Source organism: Echeneis naucrates, chromosome 17, assembly GCF_900963305.1.
Source record: "Echeneis naucrates chromosome 17, fEcheNa1.1, whole genome shotgun sequence".
In the NCBI taxonomy this organism is placed as follows: Eukaryota; Metazoa; Chordata; class Actinopteri; order Carangiformes; family Echeneidae; genus Echeneis; species Echeneis naucrates.
The window spans coordinates 13,858,877-13,885,767 of record NC_042527.1 but is presented as its reverse complement, the minus strand read 5'-3'; the positions used below and the strand labels follow the sequence as shown (position 1 = coordinate 13,885,767).

The window sequence follows — 26,891 nt, the reverse complement described above, 5'->3', positions numbered from 1 at the left end:
TGCTGGAGGAGGTGGGGGGCCGTGCAGAGGGACAGGACGGATAAGTGTTGGATGAATGCTGCATGTTATCCGTCCACCGGTGGCTCTTGTCTTTTTTCCCCCCCTGATCCGACAACTTCAGCCGCGTTACGGAGCCGAGAGGTGGGAGGAGGTGGAGGAGGAGGTGGATGGTGGATGGAGGTGGGGGGGGGGGGGGGGTGAGGGGGGAGTTGGGGTTTTGGGGGGGGGGGGGGGAGAAAAGCGTTGCAGCATCTCCGTATCCTCCGTTTTTTTGTTTTGACAGCGCCCTTCAAACCTCAGCCTCCATTTAAAACCATCTGGTTCTCCAGTTAAGAATGAAAAAGAGCGGCACGCTGTGGGAACTACTGCGTTTTTGTTTGCTGCTTTACGACCAGAGCTCAAAGTTGAAAGCGACAGAAGCCGTGTTGGATGTCGATTGTCGCCGGCTGGCATGGCAGCTTTGGTTACCCCCCCGCCGGACGGAAGGGCGATCTGCTCAATAACTTATTCCAGACGTCGTTTTCTGTTGTAATAGTTGACTGACGGGCGCCTTTTTTTTTTTTTTTTTTTTTTTTTAAAGGGGCTACGTGTGTTGTGCAAAATAAATGACCTGAGGTAAATGGCTTGCATGATTTATTTGTTGCCTAGGTGGCGTTCACAGTCAGGAAGTCATGTCCAGATCGGGTGATAGAACATCCACCTTTGACCCAACACACAGTGACACCCTGCTGCATGGGCTCAACCTCCTGTGGAGAAAACAGCTTTTCTGTGATGTGACTCTCACTGCCCAGGGACAGCAGTTCCACTGCCACAAAGCTGTGCTGGCATCCTGCTCCCAGTATTTCAGATCCCTCTTCTCCTCCCAGCATGTAATCAACAATGAGGGGAGCAAAGGGGACCAGGGCAGCAGTGGGACCCCCTCGTCCTCTCCCGATGACAAGCTGGTGACCCCCAGTGCCAGGCCCATCAATAACCTGGTACTCCAGGGCTGTTCCTCAATTGGACTGCGATTAGTGCTGGAGTACCTCTACACTGCCAACGTGACTCTTTCCCTGGACACGGTGGAAGAGGTGCTGTCAGTCAGCAAGATCCTCAACATCCCCCAGATTACCAAACTCAGTGTGCAGTTCCTCAACGATCAAATCTCTGTGCAGAACTACAAGCAGATTTGCAAGATTGCTGCACTCCATGGACTGGATGAGACCAAGAAGCTGGCCAACAAGTACCTGGTGGAGGATGTGCTCTTGCTGAACTTTGAGGAGATGTGTGCCATGCTAGATGCTCTGCCACCCCCAGTGGAGTCGGAGCTGGCTCTCTTCCAGATGTCAGTCCTCTGGCTGGAGCATGACCGGGAGACTCGCATGCACTATGCGCCAGACCTGATGAAGAGGCTGCGCTTTGCCCTTATACCTGCCCCAGAGTTGGTGGAGAGGGTGCAGTCTGTTGACTTCATGAGGAGTGACCCTGTGTGCCAGAAACTACTCCTGGATGCCATGAACTACCACCTGATGCCCTTCAGGCAACACTGCAGGCAGACCATGGCCAGCAGGTGAGAAAAAGACAAACACACACACAGCAAAGTGCTATTTGAGAGGAGAAGGTGATTAAATGCCTCCCACTTTTTAAATGTGAACAAATTGCAGAGTCAAGCACTGCCCACTCATTCATGTGCTGGTCCTACAACCTGTGTCGTCCAAACCATGTACTCATTGTAGGTGGTCAGTCAGAGGTGTGAGGTTTGAGGCCCAGTTAATGAAGACTGTGTGGCGTTTCCTGTTTACGGATTCCACCTGTCAGGGGACTGATCTACTCTATGCTACACTGTATGCATAATTACAGGGTTGCTTTATGTTTTAATGAAGAAAAAAAAAAACAACTCTTTATTTCCCCACACATCTGTGTAATTGTTCTCTAATCAGTGTTGACAAGATGTAACAAACTAGATAAAGGTTATGCATTTGATTTTTGGGAAGTCTCATGAATACAATTTGAAATGCTGTGATTAAATTGTTACTAGAATTACATCGAAATTACTTTACAATTCAGATGTAACTACAAATAAAACCCTGGCCCTGATATTGCAACAAGCAAAAAATGTAATATATTCAAAGGGGATTTAGAGCAGCATTTATTTTCATTTAGTTATCACCGGGTGCCTTTTTATTCAAGTTAAATGCGTCTGTCTGGCTCAAAAATAGACCAGGCAGCATGGCCTCCCTCCATGTTTGTCCCGATCAGCACTTTAAGTGGCTGGTGAGCAGACAGGTGTTATCAGTAAGTTGATTGATTGGCAGTGCTGTTGTCATATTTTGTTTGCAGAGCTGACTGTAGCTAGATGGTCAAGGCTGAAAAATGTTTTGAGCAGTATTCAAATATTTAAACTGCTCTGCATGGCTATGAGCAGAGGAAAAAATAAAGCTGTCACATTAGAGAAGTGAAACTTGAAGCTCAAATTTTGCACAATAAATCTAAAAGTAGGAGCTTTTCACATGCAGCTCTTCCTACATTACCCCAATAACATATCTATTCCCACATATGGACCTAAATGAGCAGGGAATCAGAATCCTCATAATTAGTTTCACATGCTGCTGTTTCTCTCCTCTCAATTAATCACTATTATCTATGTCCAGGGGCTCATTTGCATATGAATAACCCCAAAACACTTCCGAGTGGGCCGGTAGCAGGGAGAATGTACCGAGACAATGGTGATTTACCCAAGCATGAAAAAGTAAAATATGAAAAAGCGGAAAAAGAGGTGAATGCGTCTGAAATATAAAGGCCAGCCACTCTTAATCTTTTTGCTGCATATTGTGATTAATTGTAGATTTGTGTTAAAATCCATTAGGAGCCAGATAATGGTCATTACTGTGGAGTAAAGTGTGCAGCTATGAGTTTATATTTCACATACAAACAGTAGGAAATATCTCACAACTGGCTCAGGGATGTCACATGAATCACCATAGCCAATGAAATGGAGACATTGTATAGGCAGGTTTATATACTCAATTGCGCTTTCAGCCTCCAGCATGGCACCCTGCAGGATTGTCCTCGCTTCACAGCTAATTGAAAAGATATCTTTAGAGTACAATAACCGTTCAATAACACATCAAAAGGATAAGTGCACTGTTGAGCAATTTTATGTTAATTATAATAAACGTGGCCACACATTGCCTGAGTTAGTAGTTGTACTTGGACAAGGAGCAGTTATTCATTTAACCTTTCATTTACTCTCTTCCATTAATTCACAGATTCATTCATTCACTGGGCATTTGAAAAATGAAAAATCTAAATACACAATGCGAAGAACCGCCAATTCTGCTATAACTAAATAAAGCATTTAAAGGTGACGATCCTTATTTTGGCCTTTGGATGTCTTATTTGAAGGCCCAGTACCTGTTTTGTTCTGTTTCTCAGTACTTGTCCACTCACTCCTTCTTTTGACATTACAGAATCCGTTCCAATAAAAGAATGCTGTTACTGGTGGGTGGTTTGCCTCCTGGACCTGATCGTCTCCCCAGCAATTTGGTCCAGTACTACGACGATGAGAAAAAGACATGGAAGATCCTCACAAGTGAGTTGCAAAGGCTTTGCTGCCCTTTTTTTGTAACCATCTTGTGTTCTTGGCTTTTATGATGAGAAATTCTTGTTCCTATGGATGACTTTAACACAGGTTAATTTTCACAGAAATGAGGGGAAGGAGTTCCCTAAATCCTTCAGGTAATAATGTATCACTATCACTTTTAATATAAGTTTTTAATCAGAGCGTGACTTCACAGCACTGTGGAGCTTCATGCCCGGTTTCCCTTGTTTTTGCTGAAATATGCCGGCAGGATGCATGATGAGATTTACTTGAATCCAATGATTTATTGTAGTAGAGATAGAACAATAATGAATTACACCTTTCCTCCATTTCCGCATTTTAATGTAGCTTGATTATTTCTTCACATTGATCAATATACAGGAATGAATTGCCCCATACATACCAATACACAGCATGGGATCTGGTGTCATGATTGTTATCAGTTTTATGTAAGGTAAAACAGATGGCAACAGATAAGGTCAGTAGCTGCAATGTGTGCACACAGTCAAAATAGATGATGATTTTAATTGACTAAACAAAAACTGTGGAAGATAAAAGTAATAGATACAAGTAATAAATAAAAGTAATAAAATAAAACACTGTATCTCTAATCCTGCGGGAATTGATACCAGGACGCAATTTAAGATATTGATTTCATGATGTCACGTTGAAAGCTAGTTGTCATAATTTAAAAATCAGTGCTATTGAAAAAAATGTTATGACGACAGAGAAGCTGCCTTAAGCCTTTGTTCCTTCAGCACTCACCTCTATAAGCTGTACCATGCTGGGTTTTTTTCTCTGTCTTCCTTGACCTTTTAAGGTTCACCACTATATTGTTGCCATATTGCAAAGGTCAAGCAAGAGCTAATGGGAAAGCGTCTTTGTCCTTTGCATCATCATTGCGGGACATATCGAGTTTTTGTCCTTTTGTTTTGGTCGGTGTCATATCTCAGCAGCATCTCTCCATTCATACATATTAGCCACAAGTCTGCTTCCTTTCACCTCAGCGTGGGCGGTTGATATTCTCACTATAGAGTTTTTAATTCTGCGATTTCAGCCTGTTTGTCTAAATCTTTCAGGGTGCATTTTAGGGAAGGAGGCATGCATACACAACAGCCTGAAGCCCACTGGTGTTTATATTGTCATTTTCTCATTAAATTCGCACTCCTGGGTATAAACTGAAGCAAGCAAAAGGTCAATAGGGATTTCCATCACTCAGAACTAAAAAGTTAACACTCAAATGGTCCATGGCCAAGTGGAGGGACAAAACTGCAAAATCATCCCCTTAACACATCAGTGATCATCTGATGTAGCCTCCACACAATGGATGTGGAATAGAAGATTATTAACATTCAATCATAACTTTTCAATGAGGCGAAACCTGAGAGGGACAGCCTTTGATTAAGACATTCATCAACACAATTTGGAAAGAATCTGATCCCTCTTGTTGTGTCAGATATATCTGCTGCTCGGTGATTCTAGTGTAAAGTTTGCCATCTAGTGTACCCACAGCAGCGTGGACGAACGCAAGACAAAGGCAGGCACAGATTCAGCAACAATGCTGGACTATGCTCTTCTTCCTCTTCCTTAAACTAACCTGATATTAGAATCTGACACGTGGAAATTGACCTCATCCATGCAAAACGGCCTGGAACAAAAGAAATCAGCTCAGTGGGATGCAATTGCAATGTTTTTAAAGGCACGTCAGAGCTCGAGCAGCAGTGGTGCATTAGCTGTGGAGTCATTCAACCAACCCCGACTGTGCCACTATGCAGAGGTTTCTGACTCCCTCTAGTGAGCCCTAGAGCTCACTGTAGACTGAAGTGATGGCGTCCATCTCATGGAGGGCGTGCTCATCATGCCCTCCCTTGGCTGTTCACCCCCTGGGGACTGTGGTGAATTTAGGGAAAAGGGGACAAATATAAAGACCGATTTCGTATTTTTTCTCAGGTGATAATTCCCAGTAAAGTCTCAGAGGGGAAAGAGTTGTATCATTTCGCTGAGGGTTTTATTTTTTGCGCTTCACAAGTCTAATACAGTGATCTACAGTTATTATAGCCCAGCACTCATCCCGCTGTTCACCTGTATCTGTGGCACCTGTAGACGCAGGGCAGATGCCCCAAGTACTCCCACAGTGCCCCTCATACTGTAGCCTGTGACATACTGTAAAGCAATAATCTTCTTTTCACATGGGTATGAAATGATTTTTAGTATGAGTACAAGTCACTAGACATCAAATAAAAAGCCAGCCATCCATGTCCTATATACTGCCGACTGAATGATAATGTAAATAGCATGTACGGGAATTTGGCAGTCATATGGCACTCGTCTTTGAGGTGCACTGGAGGCAAGCAACCTAATCCCCTCGTTCAAGATAAAGCTGTGTTTAGTGTATGTAGTATTAGTTCCTATCTGAGACTCCCCTCCCATGGAGAGGCCCGGCACATGTCAGCCAGGCAGAGTGAGATTGCAGGGAGAGGCCAATAGGAAAGAAATGAGATTCAAGGCTGTCTAATTTTGCAGCAACTGTGATCCATCAGGCGGTGGGGAGGTGACAGTGGAAATGACTGATGGAGACAGACAGGTGGGCTTTAACATTTCACTGATTTGTGCTCAAAAAGCACCGGGCCTGAGATTTATTGAGTGAACACGATCATGTTCATTATGACTGTCACCTAAGACCATTTCTCTACATCTCAATGGGGTCACTTCAGCAAAAGAAGATGGAAGAGAGGCAAGGTGCACAAAAACATACACAAAGGAAAACAAGGGGTCGTGCTGCTGCTTGAAGCTGTTTATGCTAAAGTTGTGCTGAAGATAATGAGCTGTATGATATAGTAAAGATCACATTTATTGGGTGTACTGGATTTTCAGATTGATAATTTGTGCTGCACTATCAGTCAGTCCTTTGAGTAATCACCAGTAGATAAGTCTTCAAAATATAAAGTTATTTACAATATCTGATACACAAATACTGATATACGTGGATAGATATTTTCATAACAAAGAGTAGCCTGTTTACACTGCCTCGCACTTTCATTTGTTCCAGTTTAAGAGTCAACAGGCTTGATTCCCCTCAAGAAATCACTTCCTGTAGATGGATGAATGGAAGGTTTCAAAACAAAAATCATATAACACTGATGCTCACTGAGGATTGTGAAATCGAAGTTTGGCTGTGCCATTATCAGCAACACTCTGGACTGTTGTTGAGAGTACATTAATACAACAGAAATGACAGCATGGAGTACACCGCCTATCAACTCTCACAACACTCTGGGTGGTGAGTAATAACAGCAATCACTGAACGAGGTGCTGTATGTCCAAATCTTGCTTTTTAAAGAAAAAATATAAACATTTGTGGATGTTCTATATTTGTGAATATGAACCTTGTTTATTTGTCACTAACATCTACTGTTCAGACCTGTAGGTCTACATCAGGGATCGGCTGTAAGGTTAAACATGGTGTAATTTTAGTGCAGGCCAAGTGTTTATGCTTGTTTGAGTATTATTTGAATTCTAATTTATAAGATTGTTACTTTTGGGGGCGATGCAACTCCTATTAGTATTTAGGCAGTTTATTGGGTATCTCGAGCTAAAACCAGTGTAGTCTAACACAACAATCTTGTAATAAATCCTCCTTTATGAAGGTTACAATATTCCATTTTTATTGAAACTGTTTTAGAGAGGTGCTCACTCAACTGTGGGATAATTTTGGAGGATGCAGTTTGTGGTGCTGTTGAATTGTATTGCCTTATAAGAGAGGCATTTCTGTTTTTTAGCCAACCCTCATTGATATAAATTGGGTGAAGAAAATAATAGAAACATCTGCCTGTATAACATAATACAATTCAACTGAACCACAAAGCTCCAGCCTCCAAAATGGCCAATGAATCAACGCCTCTCAGAAACTGCACTACATTTCTGTGGGTATTTCTCATCAACTGACAACTGTATATGTGTTTGAGATACAGAATTGTGTTGTTGCTGTCAAAAAGGCTGATGTTTTGGGATTAAAGCGGTTTGAAATTTGAGCCTACTAGGGTTTGATAAAATCATCTATAAATTCTGATGTAAACTACGAAAGGGAAAACTGAATTTTTCCCTTGGGGCTTAGTATTCTTGTTGGAGGGCCAGGTTCTTCCCTTAGTTTGCTCTTTTCCTGTCGCTGACCTATACCATTCCCACGTTTCAGTGACTGACACCTTTTTTGTGTCTCATTCAGTAATGCCTTACAACAGTGCCCATCACTGTGTGGTGGAGGTGGAGAACTTCTTGCTGCTCCTGGGCGGAGAGGACCAGTGGAACCCCAATGGTACTGTACCGTCTCACAACGAATGTTTTTTTTAAAACTCAGCTCGTTTTAAACACTCTTCCTAAAATCAAACCAATCCTGTGGGGGGAGAGGCAAAAAATTCCTTATTTTGCTACACTAAAATATTTGTAGCTTAGAAGTGCCAAGAGTGTTTTTTTGAAACTGTGGATATAATAACCATGGTAATTAACAAAGACTGTAAATGATCAAAACATTAAAGCTGTCCTTTGGTTTCTATTCCTCCAAGTATCATAATAATGAAGTGTTAGAATAGCAGTGAGGGTGAAAATCAACACAACACACATCATCAGACACAATTTAAGGCTTTTTGTACAGAATCGCATTAGTCTATCACTTATTAACTCTAATTGCAGTAGAAAGTACCATATATTAACAGTGAAAACAAGCAAGTGTGGGTGGTGATTTTCAGATCATTGGTTTATTTTTAACTCAATACTTGCAATCACAGTTGTGCATTTTATTGGTATAGAACAAAACCTTGGCCAAGTGGAAGTGAGCACTGCCAAAACTTTGAAGAAATTCCTTACTGAACTAACTAATGAGGCTTTCATTGAAATTCTTATCTCTTTTGCAGGAAAGCACAGCACTAATTTTGTCAGCCGATATGATCCCAGATTCAACAGCTGGATACAGTTGCCCCCCATGCAGGAGAGGTGAGTCTTATATTTATACGAGTCTGAGGTTACACAGTATGCACTGAGGTTGTCGGAATAAATCATTTGGATAATAAGTAAATTACCCTGGCAGGAAAACAGCTGCTCAATGTTGGCAAAAACCTAACCCCTATAGCAAGTCACAGTTCACTTATCACAAATGCAAAGAGAATCTTGGTTGAGATCTTCTTCCTGAACAATGTTCACCTCACACAGATAAATCCTTCAATGGATCTTGTCGTTGCTGGTTTAATGATGTTGTCTGGTTGACACTTCCCCCTCAGGAGAGCCAGTTTCTTTGCCTGCCGCCTGGATAAGCACCTGTACGTGATTGGTGGCAGGAACGAAACGGGCTACCTCTCCAGCGTGGAGTCCTACAACTTGGAGACAAATGAGTGGAACTATGTGTCGTCTCTGCCGCAGCCTCTGGCTGCTCATGCAGGGGCAGTGCATAATGGCAAGATCTACATATCAGGTCAGGAGAGAGCCTTTTGCTGTCATCATTATCCTGTTTTCCTTTAAAGAAATGTTGTGATGTGTCGTGAAACGTCTCTACAAGTAAATGCATCCACTAAAACATTACTGTTAGCAAAGTTTAGAAGATCATTAGCTTTTGTGATCTCTTTCAACGTGGGAACCCTGATAAATGTTAGGTTAAGTAATAAATCAATACTTTAAAAGATAGGAACTTTCATTAATTAGTGTATGCCAATTATAGGACAACAATAATAGTAACAATAATAAAGTACATAGTGCTGTGTTCCCTCCTGCAGGAGGAGTACACAATGGAGAGTATGTGTCCTGGCTCTACTGTTACGACCCCATAATGGATGTGTGGGCCAGGAAACAGGATATGAACACAAAGCGTGCCATTCATGCCTTGGCTGGAATGAATGACCGACTGTATGCTATTGGTGGAAACCATTTGAAAGGTAAGTGCTCGAGTGTTTCACACAAAGAGAAGTCGCCATTATTACTGAAACACATTGATTTTAGTATTTGTTACAGTGAGGAATGAAATGTGCTGTGTTGATAAAATTTCCTCCGTATTTTGCTACATTTCCTACACATGGCAAAAGTAGAGCCTTACAGATTTATTAAGAGGCCTTGAGAGAAAATAGAAAAGAAAATTTTTTTGGCTGCATAAACGTTAACATGAACTTATTTTGATGTCTGCCACTGACTGAAATGTCAGTGGCAGGTTATATTAAACTGCATGTGATATGCTGGATACATAATTTGAGTTGTCTTCCTCTTCTAACAGGTTTCTCCCATCTAGATGTGATGTTAGTTGAGTGTTACGACCCAAAAGCTGACCAGTGGAACATCCTGCAGACACCGATCCTGGAGGGTCGCAGCGGCCCAGGCTGTGCTGTTCTGGACGACAGTATCTTCCTCGTGGGGGGCTACAGCTGGAGCATGGTACCGTATATTTTTACAAACTGAATGAGATTATTTTACATGAAATGACGGGGCTTGTGATGTTCCATATGCCACACCATAAACATCATTTTGTGAGCAAACACTCACTGTACATGTAAATAGTTGACAAGGTGCAGGTACCAGGTTTCTGTGCGTTTCTTTCTTATCATCTCAGTCGCTGTATTCTGTAACAGGAAATGATCAGAAATCTGACAAAGGGTGTACATGCCACAGCATCCTGGTGGCACGTAAGCATTCTGAACACTGCTGCTCTAGGGACCGCATTCAGGTTTTTATGTTTAACTGCACAAAAAGATAACCAAGGTACTCCCAAAACCTTATTAGCATCATGCATATGTAAACAGATTCTAGATTTTGATCAAGATTCAGCACAAATGTTAAGACCATTTTTGTGCATGTTGTTCTGCTCATATTAAAAATAGGCACAACCCTTGTGGGGCCACTCAGAAAGGCTCACTGAATCAAATCCTTCAAATGTATATTTTCATGTTTGTAAAAGACTTCATAATTTCCTGGGTCCTGCAGTTTTTACTGCGGGATTTATTTGAGGGAGCTACTTTCATCTGAGAATGAATACACATTTAATGTGCGTTTTTACCATAAGACAGTTGGGTGGTGTATGTAGCTCAAAAACAATAAAATAAAAAAAACTAAAAAAAAAACCAAACTCAAAATAAACTCCAGTGCTCTTCTCCCAGTAAAGAGGAGTGGCTTACTAATGTGTTTTGAATTGTATTTGTCGAGCACTATGGCTCAGACCAATAACCTATATCTGGCTACTGAGGAAATACTTGTCATTATAATCAGTTCATTGGTTTTGATGTTTCCGTGGAATTTGTGGACAAGCTATAGAAAATCACCACACTTTTCCCTTGCTGACTTTGTCCCTGCTGTTTTTGATCACATGCATTCATCTCAACTCATTTAAAACAGAGTTTTTCCATCCCCTAGTCAGAAATCCAAAGAACACTAAGAGGAATGAAGAAAATGACTTGATTTCCTGTTTTCCCAGGGGGCCTATAAGTCTTCTACCATCTGCTACAGCCCAGAAAAAGGAACATGGACAGAGTTGGAGGGAGAGGTGGCAGAGCCTTTAGCAGGCCCAGCCTGTTCTACTGTCATACTGCCTGCCTGCCTTCCTTTTAACAAATGACAACTAATCCAACCAACGGGCAATGAGGGCAAGAAGCAGCAGAGTGACTGGGGGGAGGACCATCAATAAGCAAAACAGTTGTCAACAATTTTGTGACGAACCCTCCAGTCAGATGAGGAGGGTGTGTATAAATTATTTTTTTACAGGTTTGCCCAGAGCACTTTCGTTATTCCCTACTAAAGGTTTGGAAAAAAAAAGAAGAAAAAAAAGAAAATTGTGTAACTCATGTATTTAAACTCAACTGTGTTATGAGAAAAGGTCAGTTTCATATATGATTTTATTTAAACTGATAGTAAGTGTTTTTGGCTTCTCTTCGATAGCACGCATAGTGTTGAACTGAATTATAGCTTTCCAATTCATTGTATCTTGTATTCAGTAGAGGCATAATTCCAGCAAAATGCAGTGTTGTTTCATGGACTGACACTGAAAAGGTGATCAGTCCCAAATTTTTATGGGGTGAAGTGAAACTAGGGCTGGGTGAGTTACATTAATTGTGATGGTTAAAGCATACGAATATTCTTCATCACTCATGTTACTCATTTTTCTCTGGACTGTGCACCAAACCGCTCAGTCACCTGATTGCATCATTCTTCAACTGTTTTATGTCGGAAATGGGGACATTATAACATTTCACAGGAGCAGTGGTCATTGTTTAATTGACGTGGTAGGTTAAAAAAAAAAAAAAAAAAAAAAAATACAGCTAAAGCAGCTTAGTTGGATCAAAGCAACTTCGTGTTAGAGGCAACCAGGTGGACATGGTAGAAAAACAACAATAAAAAAAAAAAAAAACAACACAAATATATCATGCGCTTACAGTAATAAGGATGTATCTGCATCACCCAGCCCTAATTTTGAACTAATTATCGTAATGATTTACACACAAGGCTAAAGTTGTGTTTCTGTATGACTTGTTGAACAGAGAGTTCCTCACAGGTTATCTGCTTGACAGGAAAAAAAAAAAAATAAAAAAAAAAATAACTTGCCAAAATCTTCATGGCAACTATTCTTCATGCTGCAAACAAAACGATAAGGATTTACCATTGATTCCTGATGTTCATATGAAGCACTAATGTTCACATTAATTATACAATGATGGTACAATCAAATTGTAATTGCTAGCCAGTGTATTTATGGGTGGCATGTTTGGGTAAACAGAGGGCGGGGACATGCTTGGTTTGTTTTCCTTTACAAATTAGGCCTGTTTCTGAGGCCAATTAGCATTACCGTGGTGGGATTTTAATCTTAAATGTATGAAAAACAAACAAGCGTACAGTGGTCTTTAATGCACTAAAAGTGAACTTTTAATTCAGCAAACAAAGTTCACTAAAATGTAAATGAATTAATGTGATGTGCTTGAAAAGATTATCTTAAGTACAAATGAATCTAAGTCCAGTCTAGTCTACATTATTAGGTTCAAAAAGTTGACTCTAAATATTGATGCAGTACCTGTTGAATTCTGTACAGATTTGTTGATTTCATTCTTGTACATAATCGCTTGCAGTGAAACATTTTTGTGCACTCAACCTTGGATTTATTCTCAAATCCTGTTATGTCCTTTGAATTTTAGAATATGAAAATAAATTGACTCTTGATGATTAAAATACTGTTTTCAGTTTTTGACATCTCAGAAAGAAAAGTAACTTCATTAGAGTTTAATGTGAGCGGTGCAAATGAAGGTGTCTGCTTAGCAAATTTCCATGTAAAGGTTGCGTTTGTGTTAATGCATTCCTACAACTTGACCGCTGGGTTAGACTTAAATTTTGAAGTACTTTGTTTCAGATTGGCGTTATTACTCTCACTGTGAATATTTTCTTGTCTGGTTGTTTGATGTTTGAGTTGTAAAAAATTGAAAATGGCGACAAATCACAGTTAGTCAGGGGCCAAAGTAAAATCTAAAGGCCTGATTTATCCAGCTAGGAGTCTAAACCTTAAAATACAATAATATATATAAAAAATAATAAAAAAATATTAAGAATAAATGTGATAATTATTGCACCTAATATATTTTAGAAGACAGGGCCACGATGTTTGGTCACTTTTGATTACATTTACGTTTATTAGTATCAGTCATACTTTGTAAGCATGGCACATAATTTGTGTAAAGTAATCTTAATTTGTAAAGTAAAACTGTCATGAATATGTGGCTCGATGAAGTACAATAGTTCCTGCTGCCATGTTGTCAGCCAGGAGGAGCCAAGATTCAGGTGCCATTAAAAATACTGAAATAAGCAATAAATACCTACATTTCTGAAGTCCAGTAGTTGAGTAAATGTACTCAGCTAAAAGGACTCCACTCTAGTTGCTTTGGTTGGATTACAGATGAATAATTCACCTCTTGTTCTCCTCTTTAAGCCTCTCAGAGACTTACTTGGCTTCATGCTGTCAGCCCACAAGATTTGAGACTGCATTTCAGCCTGAAACACCTAAAACCATTACACCGAGCTGGAGTCTGCGAAATGTGAACCAGCAAGTGTACAAAACAAATTCGATCTTTATCTCCAGGGCAGCCTCTCATGCCAAACCAGATTTGATCTGCCAACCATTTACTACCAACTGTCTCATGAGCCGAACAGCATCCGTGTCCCCCAACGCATATATACACCTAATGGTTCATTCGCATGTTTTGTTTAGTTTTTTTTTTTTTTTTGTATTTTTCTGTGCTTGGTGTCTGAGCTCCAAGCATCCATTTGGCTATGTGCCTGGAGACAGCAATTATTTTCTCATAGATGATTCGGATAGATTACATAAATCCATATCTAATTCACACAGTACAGTCAGGACACAAGAACCTACTCAGTGTTCTTCATGTCACATTATCGCTGCAGACATGCCGTACAACAGCTACAGAGATGCTGCAGTCAACAGATATCTGAACGCTTCCTCCGGTCAGCAGTAACTGAGTGGACTGAGTGATGACAGAATAACTTAATCCTTATTGAGACAAAGATATGTCAAGAAAGTGAAGAGGTTTAGACAAAGACTGAATTCAACTGTGGAGCGTGTGTGTGGATTTGAAGTCTTCATTTTCCCTTCAGTGGTGGTGGAAGCAGATGGTTTCTGCACTGTTCTCAGTCCCACTGCTTACACCTCCTCCTCAGCTCAGGGAATAATAGGATTGGTTAAACGAACACAGCTGACCTTTTAATTAACTACATGGACCATAGTGGCTGCAGCGTAATCACATGAAAAGTATTCCCTGTCCTTGGCTGTGCTTTTATAATAGTACAGATATATGACTCACTGTTTGTGGCCTTTAAATAATAGGATGAAATACCTCTTATTCATTTTTTTTTCAATACAAATAACACAAACACATACATCTAACTGATGTTGTGACTTTGCCGTTGAAATATTTGTAACAGATACACAGTGCTAGAAGAAATAAGACTTGTTTTCTTACTTGTGTGTGGTTAAATGCCACTCAGTGGCCCCCGAGGTTAAAACCCCAGCCACAACCAGGTCCCAAGCCCAGATAGATGTGGAGGGTTGTGGCCAAAAGCCAAAAGAGGGAAAATAATACTAATAAATTGTGTAGTTGTATAATGTCACTGTGAGGAAGAATGCACACTGTTAGTGCTTCAAACTCAAACTGAAAGAAAGCTGAACTTTACCTGAGACTGAACCTGAGATTTGGATGTGTTCTTTCACATGGTACAGCTGGTGTGTATCATTAAAATGGCTTTTTACCTTTGACAGATCAAGTGCATTGCTTTAACAGCACTGTTGTTTCATATACAGCATTAATCATCACTTCCATCGGCTCACAGTTTTTAGCAAACATCTACTTTGAATGAGGTCTGTTTTTCTTTCTGAGGAATTGTTCAGCCGGAGCTTCAGGGACGTGTGGCCGGCGGTGCCCCGGTTGTGCGGCTTTAGTCCACCACCTAGTGGCAGACGGATCGGATCAGCTCTGGCTCAACATGTTGCGTCCTGATCCAGCTGGACCGGGGTCAGCAACTTCCCTCAGCCGGGGAGGTTTCAGTCTGCTCTGTCACTGAAGTTGGCCGTGAAGCACCGTAAAAGTGGCTCGTGTGACCGGGATTGTTCCCCAGCCTCGCTCCGGGTCCCCGCGGTCGTTCACTTCCGTGTGATCGGCGCTCCCCGACGCTCCGAGGTATTTATAGCCGGCCGGCGGCGATGTTCACTCCGGGAGTCCTCGCCAAGCCGTCCGCCAGCCGCTAAACCTGGACTGTGACGAGGAAGGAGCGCGTCTCAGCTGGAGGTAAAAGCTGTCAGGTCCAGTAATCATTTCATCAGTTCAGTGACATCGCCGCATTATTAATCCCGTTTTTTTCTTTTCAACATTCCCACCATCCGTCTCCACTTGTTGTGACTGCTACGTTGATTTCTGCTGTTTTATTTTCTCATCTGAAATTCACTCGTATCGTGCACTCAACTCCAGAAGAAGGAAGAAACAGCCTCCTCATTAATGTTACCTGAGATCAGGACACTTCGTGGATTTCTGCAGCCGCAGCTCAAATCAAACGAGTGGGCTGCCAGTTGTTCAGTGATCCTGCAGAGCTTAATTAAAGCGAAGGGGATCCCAGCCAAGAGCTGGAAAAGGGAATTTGAACTGAAAGAAAAGCTTTAATGAATTTAAAGGATGATGTGGATTTTCATTGATGCCTTTGTCTCATCAGTGCTGACATTCATGATTCATTTTGTTTTTGTTTAAACCCAGATGTCACGGATCCACCCAGCATATCATCTGAGTTGTCCCTGCCGCCTGCCTGGTGATATAAGTGCCATGACATGTAATTTCCCCCAAACAGCTCTGGCTGCAAAACAAAACAAACAAAAAAAAAAAGGCTGATAAATTCGAGGTATCACGCATCTTTTGAACTTGCACGGCCGTGCTAAGAATCAGAGACAGCCCGCCCATCAGCAGCACAAAGCTGCAATCAAAGCGCCTGTGTAAATGTGTGCGCTGACCTTGTGCCCTCTCCAGGCTTTCAGACAGGCGCTCTTCCGCGTCCAAGGGCAGAGCTCAACTCAGACTGTGTCCAGTTCACGTCTGACGAGCCCTGCCGCTGATGAGTGAGTCACCGTGCGTTTGCTTCAGCGCTCCCACACTCAGGCATCTTCTTTCTCAGCTCCAGCTCGGTGGAAGCAGCCTTGTTTTATCTGTCTCTTGCTGCCTTGTCTCAAACTTGCTGTGCTTTCCAGACCTGACTCCTCATCTCCCCCATATTTCTTTGTCCCACTTACACATACATGCTTAACCGGACAGTGGAAGCAGCAACATTGTAAAGGTTTGACTGGATTGTTATCATGTTCAGTTTTCTGGAAGCGAAGCATGTGGCTGAGACACCCCTCCCCCCTTCCTTTAAATCTCTCTTTATCACTTTTACTAGACCAGCTGTCTGTGCGAAGTCTTATTCCGCCCACAAGTACGATAGCATGTACTATTTCTGCATGGCTTTTTGATTCAGAGCTTTTGTTCATCTAATGATGCGCTGCTGTTATCAAAGATCCTGCTGGCGGAGGAGATCATTTAGCATTGTAAAAGTAGTCCAGACTGATGGTGAATTCAAGCTACCCTGTTTAGTAGTCAAACACATAAATTATCAGCATACGTGAGATATATTTCTCATCCACAGACCACAGCCCTGGCCTGTGAGGCTGTGCTGTGCTAACACACTGGTCACAATTACAATGCTTCTGTGTTGATGTTTAGCTGGCCAAATGTTTCCCGTTCCAATGAATACTGAGGCTGATGGGAGATTTTCCATCTGCCTGGAGATAAGTGGAGAGTTATTGATTTATCCATGTCACTTCAATTCAACCTCTGGAGAACATGAACACACAATTTCATGACAATCCGTCCGGCAGTTGTTGAGATACTAGCCAAGAGACAAAAGTGTCAGCTGAACAGCAGTAGAATGAAAATGTTAACCGGGGAACATAAATCTCCACCAAACTGGTGGCTCAGAAATAGTTGAGTATGTTCTGAGTAGTGTCTCACGAACTGTACTTTTGCCAACTTTCTCTAAACTCATTATATGTCTCTCCTTTTGTAGCGTTATGCTGAAGCCACCAACGCCTGGCCTCTGTAGAGATGCTCACCAGTTCAGACCAGTCACTCTCCTTCACACCCAGTCTCCACTCTCCATCCAGCTGTGGTCCGTCCAGAGAGACTCATGTCCAGTCCTCTCTGTCCCTCCCTGAGCCCGAGGCCTGGAGGACGCACAGCCCCACCGCCCGTCACGGCCTCGCTCAGGGAGCTCGCTCCAGCTCTCTGCAGGTACCCCACGCCGTCCCGGAGTGCCTGGGCCTGCCCCCTCGAGCAGCCAGCTTTGATGTGCCTTATGGCCGGGAAGAGGTCTCGTCCGATCAGGGTTCGGGGTCTCTGAGCCCCCATGGTATGTTGCGGCGGCGTGGGGGACTTGTGGAGCAGAAGGATATCATCATGGCTCACCAGGCGCATAAAATCCAGAGCACGCCGCAGGCCCGCAGGAAGGAGTGGGAGTGAGTATAAAAGAAATTCACAGGCAAAGGATTCCTTTTAAATTGTTCGTGTAAAGATGATAAATCTCCATGGAGGAGGATGAAAGCACCGGGGTAAGGAGGCCCACATGCTTCAGTGTGTACGGAGTTCTTTCTTCAAACTGCTGAAACTGCCACAACAGTAGTATTGATTTTATTATTTCGGTTAGCAGATCTTATTCAGGGCGGACACTTTGGCTTGTCGTAGCAGAAGGAGCACAGGTGTAAACAGTAATGTTAGCCCGGTCCCGGTTCATACCAGTTTCCTGCTATGATGTGCCAAACCTGTTATCACATACAATGAGCTTAAACTTATAGTTCATTTTTGATCAAAGGACTGAATGCGGTGTCTTTCATCGTGTCATTGAATTACCCGATCTCAGCAGGACGCTGCAGCTTTATGAACTAATTTGGCATCTTTCAGCTCACTTTTTAAAATTTTCATCTCAGCCTCATGGCTCTATTGTTTCAGTCCTCTTCACTTCAACCAGCGGGATTTAATCTTCAGATGCTAGTTTACATCTCTGCCCAGTGTCATGCTGCAGATAGAGTTAGTAGCTAGCTGGTGAACACGGCGTCTAGCAGGCAGAGACCAGGTGACAGGAGGAGACCAAAACAGAGGTAAAAGGACAGTGTATATTTAACTTACATTTATCAGATGGACTCTTTGTTCTAAACAATACAGTCATTAATGAACATTTTTCTGTTTTAAAGATACATTTCTACATCCATGTTGGCTTGGTCTTCTTCTCTCTTACCTTTCTCTGCACATGACTAAATTTCTTCCATGTGGCCACCATGTAGCATCATGAGTTCATCACATACCTCGTGTGCACGACAAAATGAAGCCACACACTTACCGTTTTTGTTCCGTCATGCTACTTTTTGGTAGTTTGAGGGGAGTGTTGAAAGTGCAGGAGTGTTATACAGTATAAAGTATAACACTTATTATTGTTATTCTGTTGCTTAGCTACAAAGTGCTTATTTCAAAAGGTGCTCCATATTTGCAATACATATGCAGAGGTCTTTTTAGCCAGTATTGTTATGATTCCACCAATGAATCACCAAATCAATTCCCACTGCTTTCCTCCGCTGATTTTGACATTTTGTGGTTTTTTTTTTTTTTTCTTTCTTTTTTGTGTAACATTGTTGGTTCTGGCTTACCGTAATCAGACGTTAGATAGCGTTATTAATGGCAGAGCCGAGTGTGCTTGTTAGTGAACTTTTGAACTCCGGAGCCGCATCGTTCTGATTAGCTGCTTCCCACCACTCGAACGTGGAGTGTCACTCCATCAGCGTAACCCCCAACCTGCCAACAAGCCCTTCCCTCCTCCTCCTCCCCTTCCTCCATCCTCTGCTGTACCTCCACCATCCACTCCATGTCCACTTAACTGTTGCTCTCTATTTCAGTTTTCTTTCTCACATGTACAGAAACATGTGCACCACTCATCTAATATGTGCATGTTTTTTTTTTTTTTTCAGCCTTTAAGTGTCATCAGAATGAACGGTTGCAGCACAAATGAGAAAGATGCACAGAGAGGTAGAACAGCACGTTGATTGCAGAGCACTACTGTACGTGTATTGTGGTTATTTGTCCATTAGGGGATGCTACGGATTCAAAGTAGAATAGCAGCAGGGAAGTAGCGTGTAATGCCTTTACAGCCTAATGGTACAATGTGGAGATTGAAGCCTGCCTGAAAAGTGCTAATTAGCTTTGAGGACAAATATGTTCATTATATTTATGATACTGCAAGTGGAGCCGCTGAAAAAACACCGAGTGATTAAGTTATAGCTTCATAATTATGGAACTGTTTTTTTTGAGGGGGGGGGGGGGGTTGTGATGCTTAAACGTCTCTTGAGGTTCATATCATTTTGAGCCTCTTTGGTACCGACGTGCAGGTTTGGATGTCATGCGTTTCCAGGTGAACTGAATGGCACCATGTCACGCCAATATGCAGTGACATAAGCAGCCGTTATTGGTTGAATCAAACAGACATAACTCAGTACTAGAGGATGACTGTTGCTAGGGAACAGAGAGAAAAATAAAATGCTAAAACCACTCCATTCAATGTTGGGTGAAAGCCTGTCTGCAATTATATAAATGCTCTTCAGAGACCTGCCACAAAGTACACCCATTAACGTTTCAACTCACGGTGCGTGTCACCTGTAGCCCTGCTTCATCTATCTTCCTCTCTGCTTTTTTTTTTTTTCCCATGCTGTGAATCTTGACATAAAAACACTTCTGGGCTTCTAATCCACTTTTGCACCTTTTATCAGCTAATCATGATGTTTTTTGTTCAATCCAAAGTTTGGTTAGGCCCGGGCAAATTTATATGAGCCTCTCTATTGTTTCCAACAGTTTACACAGCTATTTTCAGATGTTTTTTGAGTAGGCTTTGAGCCAAAGCAGAGCAAATTCCAAACACTCTCAAATTAGCATACATCTGCCCATCTGTGCAGCACAACAGATCATCCATGTAGCTGTTCCGCTGCACTGTAGTCTGTCAGTTTCCTCCTTGTGGACGTCCAATGACCTTGATCAAGGGGAGGAAGGGAGGGAAAGGTGTGTGTGTGCCTCTGTTTGTGTGTGTGTCAGGAGAAACAGATTTCTGTAGGAAGAGGTTGCTCTATTGTGCAACATGGCTTTTGTTGGCAGCTATAAAAAAAAAAAAAAAAAAAAAAAAACAGAGCAGGAATTCAAGAGAGCTATGTCGCTATGGAAACAACAGCAAAGAAAGGGATAGAGACGCACGCACAGATATGTACTGTTTGCAGAGATGGACAAATATTTTTGTTGGGCAACATAGAAATAGATGGTTTATTGTGATGCCTACTTGTGCATTACTTTTTTTTTTTTTTTAAGTAGAAAGTCGAGATATGTTCATCTATTGTACAGATACTTTCAGTATTAACTGTTAACTATTAGGAAACGCACAATGCATGCTAATTATTATAATTATTTTGCTATTTTTACAGTCTCCATTCAAATGCTTGGTGTAGACTTGTGTTCCTTCCCTGCTTTGCATGACGTGACACGCCTGGCTGCTTAATGCAGATTAGGAAGAGAAGGTAACGGTCATGGCTGAGTTTTCTGCCGCCCTGTTAGAGACTTATTCATAGATCCTGTTCAATCATTTTTACCCTGTCTTGCCCTGATTTTGTTTTGTTTACCAAACTTAAATTTGTCACCCTTTCTTGGCTTGCTTTCACAATCCCCAGTCTGAGCCCTCGCTCACTGCCCGTCTGTGATACCTGCGCTTTGCCGGTAACACAGCAGTCTGCCCGTCACCATCCAGCCTGTGATATTTCTGTCAGGATTACCAGTAGACTGATTGTTCGCTGATTTTTTTTATTTTTATTTTTATTTTTTTTTATTATTGTGACAAAAAGCAAACCCCGTGCATTACCCACTTGAATTATAGCATGCATGTGGGGGCTGAAGTGGTCATCTTCAGGAAACAGAGGGGAAGGAGAAGGGAGGAGAGCAGCAGATGGAACGAGGGAGCCCAGTTGCCTAATGAGGTCTCACTTGTGTCACTGAGTGTGAAAAAGACCCTGCTTTCTTCTTCTCTCCCTCAAAAAGGGAGCAGCCCTAAGATCTATTTCATGCTCTATTTTTACTCCTGACTTTTACTCCAATATTAGCACAATGGCCTAGTTTTTAAATGTTTAATAGTACAAGTCTGTCTCCATTAATGAAAATATAACAATGCTGTCTGACTGGTAATCGGTGGAATCGTTTCAATGGAGAGGTTATTTCTTGGACTTGCTTGCCTTATCCACACACCTGTTGACCTTTGACGTTGACCTGAGCCTCTTCTCTGCTTCTACTATTTAGTGTCAAATGTCTTTTCCCATCTCCTACCACAGCACCCACAAACATCTTTACATAATTGCTTTTGAGCCACATGCCCACACACCTTTCTGTATATAGACTATAGACTCCCTCTGTTTTCCTTTTTCTTTTCAGGAAATGGCTTTTTTTTTTTTTTTTTTTAAGCAAACTGTAATCGCTATGGTAACAAAATATATGTCCCTCCTCTTTGCCAGCTTTCATTCAGATGAACTTTGAAAATCGCCATCATGAAATTTTACCGTGGGGGGGGGGGGGGGCTGCTGCCAATGGCTGTGCGCTCCTGACTGCGTGATAATTTCCCAGCAGGTGATCAGATTGTAAGACCTGCAGCCATTCAAGCAACTCTGCTGCTCCACAGTCGACCGATTAGAGAAGGAGCTCGTTTTTATAGGGAGATGAAACAGATGAGAGCTTCCTTTCGTCCGGGTGGAGAAGATGTATGAAGTTTGCGAAGACTTCTCTCCATCTGACGACCGACCGCGCAATAGTTTCTCTCCACGAAGCTGCCGGGTTGATATATCGACACAAGCTTGGATGTTAGTAGATTATTGCAAGGTGTGAACTCGGTGGATCCTTTTTTTGTTTGTTTGTTTTTGTGTTCCTTCCCTCCACCCCCCCCCCCCCCCCCCCCCCCCCCCCCCCCCCCCCCCCCCCCCCCCCCCCCCCCCCACCCCCCCCCCCCCCCCCCCCCCCCCCCCCCCCTTTCTCCTCCGCTGGCTGTGTTTGCAGACGCGCACCCATTAAAAGTTGTCCAGAGCTGAAGCAGATGGGATAACAGAGATGCTGAGTCTGTGCAGTCTGTGAAAAGTCGGTCAGATGAATGGATGCTTTTCCATAAAATAAGAGTCAGCTGAAAGATACAATCCTGCACCCCCTGCTTTTTTTCCTTCTGGATATGGAGTGATAGGAATTTGCAACTTTTGGGGGGGGACTTTGCTGCTCGAGAAGCTGCCAGTGGATTGAAGGTGGATCTTTTTTTTTTTTTTTCCTCTTCGTACCTCACGTTCCTGTAGTAAAACCACTAAAGCGGACCGTGTCCTCATCTCTTTGTAGAATGGCTCGGTTCGGAGACGAATCCGCTCCCGGCACGGTGGACTCCGGGGATGGGGACTTGGAGCGCGGTGGGGACGGCCAGGACGCCTCGGAGGCGGCGGCGGGACTGACGGCTTCCATGAAGCAGGCTAAAGCGCAGCGGGCCCGGACCATGGCTCTGTACAACCCCGTCCCCCACCAGCAGAACTGCCTCACCGTCAACAGGTCGCTCTTCATATTCGCAGAGGACAACATCATCAGGAAATACGCAAGGAGGATCATTGAGTGGCCATATCCTTCCATTGAAACCCAGAGAGCTGGGGGGACCTGGTCTGGGCTGGTCTGGGACTCTGATGGAGGAAGTGTGGAATTGGCTTTTGTCAATTCAGCACCACGGACAGCGGCATGTGAGCACCCATTGACTCCCATTGACGGTTCGTGTGAGAAAAGTGCCCAAAGTGCACCCTCCGTGTGTTTTGCATGACTTTGCCTAAGTTTATTGTCCTTCCTGTCACCTTCACCCTTCCCATTCTCTTTGCTCTTCTCCCTGATTCCTATCTAGTTAGTATTAGTATCTAGTTAAATCACCAGATTGAGAACCAGCTCTGCCATGAATCCCTCTAAACAACCTGAATGTAACCTCTTAGTAATCCTGCTAAGTAACTTTGTTGGCTCCTCCATGTGCTCCGCTGCTGGCAGGAGATGGAAAGATAGCATGTGGTGATCATTAGACGCAGCTCTCTTGCTGTGGGGGAGGCATGTAGGCACATTTCTGCTGCCTTAGTGCTCATTGGAATATGAACCTGGCCATGAGTAGGTGTCAGTTCAGATCCACCAGGCAGCGTTCCTTCTGCCTCCTGCTCCAACAGCAGCCAACAGTTTCTTTGTCCTGAACTTTTGCAGCACCAAGATAATCAGCAAAGATATCATTCACAGCAAGTTCGTGTGACACAAGCATAAAGTGCAATCATATTCAGTCATCATAGGCCAAAGATCCATCCACCAGTGCTGTGTGTTTAGCTAAATTAATTATTTATACAACTTGTGTTTGGAGTTGTTTTCTGATAGATCCTGTGCATGTTTAAATGTTTTGATAGCATAATAATTTCAACAGCATCACTCGGTTGCCATATCTACCCACTGCTCCTCCTGCCTTACACCCCCTTCAGTGCAGCGTGCCAGTCTCCCTCTGTTACCTAACCACAAGCTCTGTGAGTGTGTGGGAGTGGGGCTAGTGGTCAAGACTAGCTGGCCACCAGCAGCACGGTAATGTGACTGTCGGTATCATAGAGGCAGAGGTATGTGGGAGAGAGCTGGCCAGCAGTACTGTGGTGGATCGTGGGCTGTAAAAGCAACACATGTCAGAGAATTGACTTGGCGACACCCAGATTTTTGCACATAGTGTTCATGTTCTGAGATTGCAAATGGAAAAACAAGCTTATCTTGAATCGAAAGCAGTGATGTGTTTTTGATGAATGTTGCTGCGCAAACACATTGTGGAGTTATAACAAGTTACAAGTATTGTGTTTACTGAAGCTTCTGTTGCCCAATGTGGACCAATGTCAGTACCATAAGTTACTGGAACACAGTAATGTTCCTCCATTCACCAGCAAATCATGTTGGAGAACTCAACTCCAGTTAGTCATTGAATTTTCGATAAGTTGATAGAAAATTAATTCGCAAAAAGAAAAAAAAAAGGACAAATTTTAATGTCACAGCTTCTCCATTGTTGAGTTTTATTGCTTTTCTCTGTTTCCAGAGAAATATCCTTGTCAGATGAATGTCTTTGGGATTTGGACAGTAGCTTAGACCAAGACATTTTAACACACCAATCTTTATTTAGTGGTTTAGTGATGACCCTATCCAGCATACTCCATACATTCCAAATATCATTTCATTTTGTTTTAGTCACCCTCCTCTCAGCTTCATTTCAAATGGGAATGTGGCACCATAGGTTGGTTAAAAGGCAGAAAATGAATCTGAAAGTGTATGATTAATTGTTTCCCACTTTTCAGCCACTTTCAGTGGCAACAATGCAGACTTGTCAACGTGAGTGAGTGTGGGTCCCAAAGGCCCCCCCATGTCAGCAGTCCTCTGTGAGTCAGCGACCCCATTCCACTCAAGGCAGGGAAATTAATAACAAGGAGCAGCTGCCTCATGGGAACTTCAAGGGACTGAAGCGAAAGCACATACAAGTGTTGAGGCCTACATAGTCACTATTACACGCAGCACACAGTTTAATGAATAGACTTGAGATGTTCCAGCTTTGAAAATCTGTGGAGGCAAATATTACTCCTGAGAAACACAAGAAGCATTCAGGCATTTATTTTATTCAATTGTTGGCACAAAAAGAAAATCATTTTGGATGCAAAATTAGCAACAGGTTTCTTGCAGAGAGATGAGAGTTTGGATCGGCAGATTTGGTTTTTAAGGGTTGAGCTAAATTTTTAAGTAAAAATGTGAAAAAAAAGTTGTTTATTTTCATTGTTGTACTGATATTAACTGTGAACAATCCCATTCAAGAAATAACTTGATTCATAAAATTATGTTTCAGTCTCTTTCGAGAGACATTAAAGTGATTCATTTTAAAAATATGTTATTGCTAGCATTCAACTTCATATACCTTCATATTTTCACATTATACAAAATCAAAAGTGATCATTATTTTCTTCCATTGTTTCTATAGGCAGTCACAGTCAGTGACTTTGTTTATATAACCATTTGTGTGCAAAATGCCAAAACTGATGTACAGTGATCCACAAAAAAAAAAAAATCAGAGTTCAAGCTGGGACTTTGCTTTCTTTTAATAGCAAAGAGATGATACTTGAAAGACGTCAGCTTGTCCCAGGAGAGGGAGGAAATTGACGTACAGCACATACTGTTGGTCTGCTGTAGTTTCTGCTGTCGGCTGTGACAGCAGTTCAGCAGTTTCGTTGAGTTTGTGTAGTTACACCATTCAGGCCAAGGTGACTTCACTTGCACACGTTGCTCTCTTTCCCTCCCTTACCTGCTCTTTTTCTCTTCATGAAAAGCACTTTTAAAAGCAGGTTGCCATGGATACTGCAATCTCTCTAACAGATTGCTTCAAATACCAGAGAATATGAGCCCTGCCATAATTCATGTGTCATTTAATCATTCATCGATCTATGTTTTTCTTCTTTTTACTGAACCATCTACAGACAGATTTTGACACGTTTGGCCAACAAAAAGAAAGGCATATATCACATCTGGATAGAAAACTATTATTGCTCTCAATCTATTGAACGTAATGGTTATTCAACTGTGAATATATTGGTTTTTTTTTACAGCACTGTAATATAAAACTGTGTGGTGATGTATATTGTATTTTTATCGTAGTAACAGTGACATCCTCTCAGCTTTCGTCGCCATCAGCCAGGATGTTTTCTGAGCTGTCTCCATGCTTTCTACATAATATTGTGTTTCTGTGACACTTGTGTCCTTGCGGTCTTCTAACTTTTGATAAGTACTTTCCCTAACTTCATGGCCTTTACACCATTTGAGTACATGATCCTGGCCACCATCACTGCCAACTGTGTCGTTTTGGCTTTGGAGCAGCATCTCCCAGGAGAAGACAAGACTCCTATGGCAAAGAGACTGGTGAGGACATCCTCATCACACAGACATATATTTTTGAGAAATGGTGTCATGAAATGCACCCACGGAAGTAGGTAGAAAACAACCTGTCCTTCTGCTGTGTGACAAATAGTACAAATTTTAAAAGTAAAAGGTGCACAAATTCGATATCCGCGAATGGTAATCTACCTTTCAAGGGTTCATACTTTGCACTTATGTGAAGTGGTTTGGGAACATTTAATATACAAACTCTATTCCAAGTGCTTAAAATAATGGATTAAAACATTTTTAAAAGACAGAGTATATCTGAAACATTGTTCTAACTCATTTTCCCATCACTTTACACGCCATATATAAGCTATAATGACATTGTGCCAATGTGATTTCTGCTCCCTGATGTTCATGCAGCATTGATTGCTTATAAAATGAATACAGGAGTGCAGTAGGTGATGTTTAGTTATTGGCTTTAATGTTTGCCCCAAGTTTAGAGAGATATTACTTTGTCAGCTTAGCTGCTCCTCCCAACAGAATTCACTAACCTGCTGCTGCTTTTTCTGCTGTTCCCTGCAGGAGAAGACAGAGCCATACTTCATTGGGATCTTCTGCTTTGAGGCGGGGATCAAGTTGGTGGCCCTTGGTTTTGTTTTCCATAAAGGGTCCTACCTGAGGAACGGCTGGAATGTCATGGACTTCATAGTCGTGCTCAGTGGGTGAGTGATATCATGAGTGCATGACATCAATTTTCAGTGTTACACATATTC

General features: G+C 42.2%; 2 protein-coding genes across 2 annotated transcripts in view; both read left to right on the top strand.

Moving 5' to 3' along the window:
• Positions 1 to 650: 650 nt before the first annotated feature.
• Positions 651 to 11,162, top strand: klhl14 (kelch-like family member 14). The gene is made up of 8 exons (XM_029525449.1): positions 651 to 1,549; positions 3,450 to 3,571; positions 7,803 to 7,892; positions 8,488 to 8,566; positions 8,851 to 9,041; positions 9,340 to 9,498; positions 9,831 to 9,988; positions 11,022 to 11,162. Exons 1-8 carry the CDS (start codon positions 672 to 674, stop codon positions 11,160 to 11,162), a joined length of 1,818 nt encoding a protein of 605 aa, XP_029381309.1. The 5' UTR covers positions 651 to 671.
• An 11,153-nt stretch (positions 11,163 to 22,315) lies between these two features.
• The window catches only part of LOC115057948 (voltage-dependent R-type calcium channel subunit alpha-1E-like), a 46,090-nt gene continuing 41,514 nt past the window's right edge, over positions 22,316 to 26,891 (top strand). Inside the window, exons 1-4 of the mRNA XM_029525209.1 lie at positions 22,316 to 22,469; positions 22,558 to 22,827; positions 26,049 to 26,154; positions 26,701 to 26,840. Of these exons, the coding sequence (XP_029381069.1) occupies positions 22,559 to 22,827; positions 26,049 to 26,154; positions 26,701 to 26,840 (515 nt within the window). The 5' untranslated portion in view covers positions 22,316 to 22,469; position 22,558. The remainder of the gene's footprint in view (positions 22,470 to 22,557; positions 22,828 to 26,048; positions 26,155 to 26,700; positions 26,841 to 26,891) is intronic.